The sequence below is a fragment of the Passer domesticus genome, chromosome 3 (genome assembly GCF_036417665.1).
Source record: "Passer domesticus isolate bPasDom1 chromosome 3, bPasDom1.hap1, whole genome shotgun sequence".
NCBI classification, from domain to species: domain Eukaryota; kingdom Metazoa; phylum Chordata; class Aves; order Passeriformes; family Passeridae; genus Passer; species Passer domesticus.
Window position 1 is genome coordinate 73,358,402 of NC_087476.1, and position 6,050 is coordinate 73,364,451.

At 35.2% G+C, this 6,050-nt stretch overlaps 1 protein-coding gene across 3 annotated transcripts in view; it reads left to right on the forward strand.

Annotated features, from left to right (window-relative positions):
• The window catches only part of THBS2 (thrombospondin 2), a 32,814-nt gene extending 26,984 nt beyond the window's left edge, over positions 1-5,830 (forward strand). For all 3 annotated transcript variants that reach the window (XM_064413922.1, XM_064413924.1, XM_064413923.1), the window contains exons 20-22: positions 168-265; positions 2,496-2,635; positions 3,309-5,830. In XM_064413922.1, coding sequence (XP_064269992.1) covers positions 168-265; positions 2,496-2,635; positions 3,309-3,316 — 246 coding nt within the window. In that variant the 3' untranslated portion in view covers positions 3,317-5,830. The remainder of the gene's footprint in view (positions 1-167; positions 266-2,495; positions 2,636-3,308) is intronic.
• Positions 5,831-6,050: the final 220 nt, after the last annotated feature.

The window sequence follows — 6,050 nt, forward strand, 5'->3', positions numbered from 1 at the left end:
GACAGAAATTTCCACTACTTTCACCCCATAAAAGTCTTTTGATAATACAGCCAAATGTTAAACTATTTTCAGTTCTGCAGAAAATAAGCTTTGGCAGTTACTGTGGTGGATGTGGAGTTACTGAGGCACAGTGTGTTTTTAATAAGGCATTTGTATTCCTACTGTAGGTGCGTACTTTGTGGCATGATCCCAAGAACATTGGCTGGAAAGATTATACTGCTTACAGGTGGCACTTGATTCATAGGCCTAAAACAGGATTAATAAAGTAAGACATATTTCTGTACCTCTACATTTTCTAGTAGCAATGCTTTTGTTTCTGTTGATTTAAAAGCTATGTTATCGGTTTCATTGTTGTTTCTGATAATTATGTTACTTGTGTGATGGTTTGTCCAGCATTTCGGGAACATTTTATTATCTAGAGAATAATTTATTTTCCTTTTCAGATGTATTTAATTTAGTCTGGATGGTTCAGTATTTACATCAGCGAAATACCCTTAAATTAAAGAAAAAAACATAGGCCTCTTTTTCAATAGTTTTTCTGTAAGGAGACCAAAAATTCCTGAGTAAAACTCAAAACAAGATTAGAACATGAGATTGTTTCCCAGCCTGTGGAATTTCAGTGAATGAAAATAATTACAAATATGAGCATTCCCTCAGGGAAATAGGCCAAGGGCCTGTCTACTTCAGCATCCTGTCTCCCGTAGTGGTTTACACAAGACACTGCAGAAGTGACCATGAGCACATCTGTAATGCACACAAGGAGCTGTGGCAAATGACTTTCTGTAGAGCCCAGCTGTTTAGCTGATGTTCCAAAGACTGAGCATTAACTGCCCATGTTAAGTTTTATCTTCTTAACTACTGTAACGGATATTTTTCATGGAGTAGAGTCAGACCTTACCTCCAAAGGTCTTGCTTGTGCTTATGTGCAGGAGCTTTCATTTGTCTGTGAAAGACAAAGGGTAGACAAATTCGGATAGATTAAATTACCTGTTTTGTGTAAAGAGAGAAGTTTCTTTATGCTTCAGTGTATTGCAGTGCAAAGCATTGACTGATAAAGGTCAAAAATAAACTATTTGTTTTAATTCATGTTGCTGTTACCTGTAACTTTACAGAATCTACATAGTGTCAGACAAAAATGTTACCACTTGTTTCACATGGGATTAATCTAGCACAGCAAATTCTGTGGTTTGGGGCATTGAATTCCTTCATACTTTAGGGTGTTCTGAGAGAAAATGAATTAATTTTTTTTTCACTAATGAAGTCATGAAACAATTTATTTGCCCAGAAATATCAATTCCATATGAACATGATAAGAGCTATGTAATTTTTTGATGGGTTCAACGAACTATTAAATTCTTTCCATATGTTTTGGGTTCTTGATATTTTGAGAATTATATTAAATAGGATTACATGAACATGAAAATCTATCATTTTTTTTTACTGTTCTTTTCACCATCCAATAAATACTGATCTCAGGGAGCAGTTTCATACTTGTCTTTGTGCACTTTTCAGGAAACAGAACACTTTTTTTTTTACAAGTGCTGGACATGCATTTCTGTTTAAACAGAAATCTGTCCCTACTTAACCACTGAATTCTAGGAAGCTGCTCAAGTGTTTTCATCCTCATGTGAAACCATCTTGCTGTGTATAACTAATGTATTGTCAATTGAAGCAGGACAATAATCCCTGACTCCAAAGACTAGTCTAATTAACAATTTCTCATTTGGCCAAGGAGACTGAGAGCCTAGAAATCTAGACTATCTCAAGGTCTCCCAGGAGAAGCAGAGGATCCAAGTCTGTGGAAATGCAGTCTATCTGATAAAGAAAGAAAACAAAGTGCTGACTTTCAAGGTCTTTTGTCTCCAGGGTCGATGTCTGAAATACTACAAAAGACCTCCAAGAACCAAAAAAACCAAGTTCTCCTCTTCCAATTTATTATTAGTCTAGCTCTTTGTGTCCAAATCCTTCCAGCTTTCATTAAGCTCTTAAAATGTCTGAAATTGAGATTCAGCATGTCCCAAATTAACGCTTTGTTTGATTCTAAAGGGATGGTTCTTCCAATTTCTGATGTTGGCCCTTGCTCCTAAAGATAAATAAATCAGCTGTTCACACAGCTGCAAAGACATCTTTGTTCAGTGATGTGACAAGGTCATGTGCTAACCCCTGAGTTCACTGGGACAAGGCCTTATCAGTGAATGCTAGTACATGACAGTTCATTCCAGGAGACATGACTGTTCTAAATAAATATCTGGGAAATCTTTTGCAGATGGTGTGCATGAAAACACTAAAGGAGCAGCCCCACTGCTTCTGATTAATGTGTTGTGGCTGCCAGCCATGTGGGTGTGAGATAGAGATGAGAAGTGATCCTTACAATGAGGTTGGGTTTTCTGGTGCCTTGTTAAAATTAATTCTGTTCCAGTTTTTACAGACTCTTACCAGCTCTTACACTGGATACTATATTATCCTCCTTGTTTAATTTATGTTCTTCTTTACAGAGTTCTGGTTTATGAAGGGAAACAAGTCATGGTGGATTCTGGACCAATCTATGATACAACTTTTGCTGGTGGACGATTAGGTCTTTTTGTCTTCTCTCAAGAGATGGTCTATTTCTCTGACCTCAAATATGAATGCAGAGGTTAGTTACAAAAAATGTATGGAAGATGCTTAAGCCTTTCATAACTTGTGGAACAAGCACAAAGTGTCTAAATGAAAAGTATCCTGTAAATGAAAAGCAATCCGTATCATCATAGCATTGCATAAACCTTTGGTGAAATGCCATGAATGCCTCTTGCCCCCTGGAGTAATCCTCAATTTGAATAATAAACCCCAGATGTTTAATATTATCCTGAAAAAAATGAGGTAGAAATTTCTGAGAGAGACTTGCTTAGAATTCTCTCTGTATATCCACTGTCCCGTGTAGGCTATTTCAGTATGTCCTGCAGGCAGAGAGATACTTCTGGATTACCCCTCGCTTTCAAGAGGCATGGGAAAGAGAGCAGATATCTTTAATAAGCATGTCTGTCTGTAATGCCTGTCTGAAATGTTTTGAAATGCAGATAATGCTTTTCTAGGTTTTCTTGTGTATGATTTTGTGCAGCTAGATACATAGCTGCACATACACATACTTGTCTCTTTCTATATGTAGGCACATGTTTTTATATAAATGTTTTCCTGTTTGTAGGAAAATGAAGAACAGAAGGTGTTCTACTGCATCTCTTTAAGTGTATCATGGTGGAGTTCTTGTTTGATTGACTTCCTAACCAAAAAAACCCCTATCACAATTAATATATTTTTCCCATTTCTTTCAGATGCTTGAGCAATGGTTGCTGCATTACCAGCAAAGTACTGTAGATGCTATGCAACCCAGACACCTCAGTACACCCTGGTACTCCCAGTTTCTATTTTTGTGTACCTCCTGTCGTCTCTCCTCATGCTCCACTCTTCAGGATCCTCCCAGCTACCAGGAGTGCTTCAGCCACCCTTCTATCCAAGTGCCTTCTCACAGCCAGGACTAATGAAATGTGAACGTCAGACCCACCACTGAAGCAAAAGCAGATTGATACATTAGAACACTTTTGTAGAGTGAAAACTTAGCAAAATGTATTTGTTGGTTTACTTATCTTTTTTAAAAAATGACGTTTACATATAAAAATGTAATTACTTAATGTATTTATATATATGAAGAAAGAGGGGGGATGATGATTATCAGTTGTTATGTTTAAGTGAGGACAAATGTGTCTTAATTTTTTGGGTGTATGGTTGACACTCCCTGGCTCTGATCAAGACTGGACTTCAGTAAAACAGAGCTTCTCAGTCTAATTTTAGCAAAGCAATGGAGGGCCACACCAACAGTGAATATTACTTTGGATATTAAAGATCAATTATAAACATTTCTTTATTTGAAAAGGTGCTTAGTTGATAAGGATACTCTTATTAACACTCTTTAATATTATATTATTGGTAGAACTGTCAAATTTGCAACCTAAAGCATTCTTTAGTAGGGGCCTTTAGGCCAAACAGAATTGAACTAGCAACTCTTTTGTGAGGGGGAAGAGTGATTCATTTAATCATCTGAAGCTATCACTATTGTCTGACTTTCAAAAAGTTATTTCCAGTTGCCCTGTTTTCATCATATTCTGCATTGCCTTGTAATAAAGAATATACCGTGACTGTGTGAAGCAAAATGAACCTGAACCACTTTTCCACCTCTGCTGCAAAAAGCACTTTGACATCCTGAATCCTGATGTGGGTTTTTGAAAATGTGGCAATGCTGCCATTACATAATTTGGTAACATATGAATTTAAGGTTCCATTTATAAATATTTTGTTAGTATTTATTGTGATTATCACACCAAGCTACCTTCTCTGATAATTGATTTTAAAGCATATAATCCATCAGTAATACATTCACAAATAATGGTATTTTAAAGCTATTTTTGAAAGCATATCACAATATGTAGATATTGTCAAAGCATGTCCTACACTTAAGTATAGTTCCATGGGTTATAGTTATGTATACTTTAAAGTTAAATGAGTAATAATAAGGAATTTACAAATGGAACCTTAATATATATCCAGTTACCCTAATTTTAGTATTTTTGTATTGTTACCTATGTCTGCTGTATATAGAACTTCTTAAATAATGCTGAAGGGGTACCAGTGTTTATTCTAAACAGATACAACAGTTACTCAGATAAACAATAATATAGACATGTTTAACATTTTTGTTTTGTTTAAGATGTATGAGCTTCGTTCACAAAAAGAACACAAGCTGATGTAATTTTATTCATAGGTGGGATCCTGATGGAAGAATACAGTACCTCTGCCTTCTTCTAGGGCATAGTGAGCTAAATGTTGAATCAACTTTATCTCCTTTGAAATAGATTTCGTGGCTATATTCATTAGAAAGGAATAACAGTTGCTGGCTTTATTGCACATTTTATAGTATTCATATTACCAAATATTTTTTTACTTTATTTCAGTTTGTTTTGTTGCTGGTTTTTCTTTTGTTTTGGGTTTTTTTGGTTGTTTTCACAAATCCTCTTCATGATTTTTTTTTAATATTTCAGTTTATTTTTGTGTTTCAAATGGTATCCCTAATTTCCAAGTGGAAGGGAGGATGACCTCATTAAATATAATGAGTAATGGCTGTGTAGGGTTTCTTGTTTTGTCAGACAGAGACAAAAGGGTTTAGGGATGAAGATGTTAATATTTGGACTGTATCATAATTTTCCTATTCTATGTAAATTATTTATGATGGGTTTTTAAATTTCTTTTTCTTTTTTTTTCCTTGCAAGTATGTGTGAGAGAGTGAGACTGATGAAATTTCATTTTGTTTTGCCAAAGACTGTAAATAATTATTTATTTGTTTATAAGGACAGACATTTATCAATTGGAGTCCTGATTAATTTAGCCAGATCCTAATTTTTATATATACATATTTTAAGAAATTAACAATAGAAAATAAACTGTAAAAAGGTTTTATAATCCAGAATCTCTTTACCTTTTTTATAGTTACAGTTTTTCTTTAAAGAAAATATTCCATTCTGCTAAGCCCTTAGCTAAGCCTCTTGCCTTGCTGGAAACCAGTTCATTTCAAGCAAACCAAGAAATCTGTTGCTTTGCTAAAAAATCACTGACTGTCTTCTAAGTTTGTAAACAGCAGGTTTCCTAATATCTCTGACAAGACATCATTCCTCATTAAGTTTTTATCCGGCAAACAATCACAAATTTTATTTATAGTGTTGTGAATGAGAAATTTTGGTCCTGCTTCTCTGTATCATGTCTTGGCTATGTGTTTGAACAAATATATATTATTTCGCAACTGCTGCTTCTCTGAGTCCCATCTGAGTCATTGGGATTCGTTGGTGCAAGTGGGGATTGCCTTCCTGCTGGAGAATTTCGGGAACCAGTGAGTCATCACAAACCAAAGAGAAGAAAATACAAGAAAATAATTCTTAGCATGAGACATCTTTCGTATGAATATAAACAACTCACAGGGAGGGGAATTTGAATTGCACTAGGAAAAATAAGAATGCCAAGCATGTCAA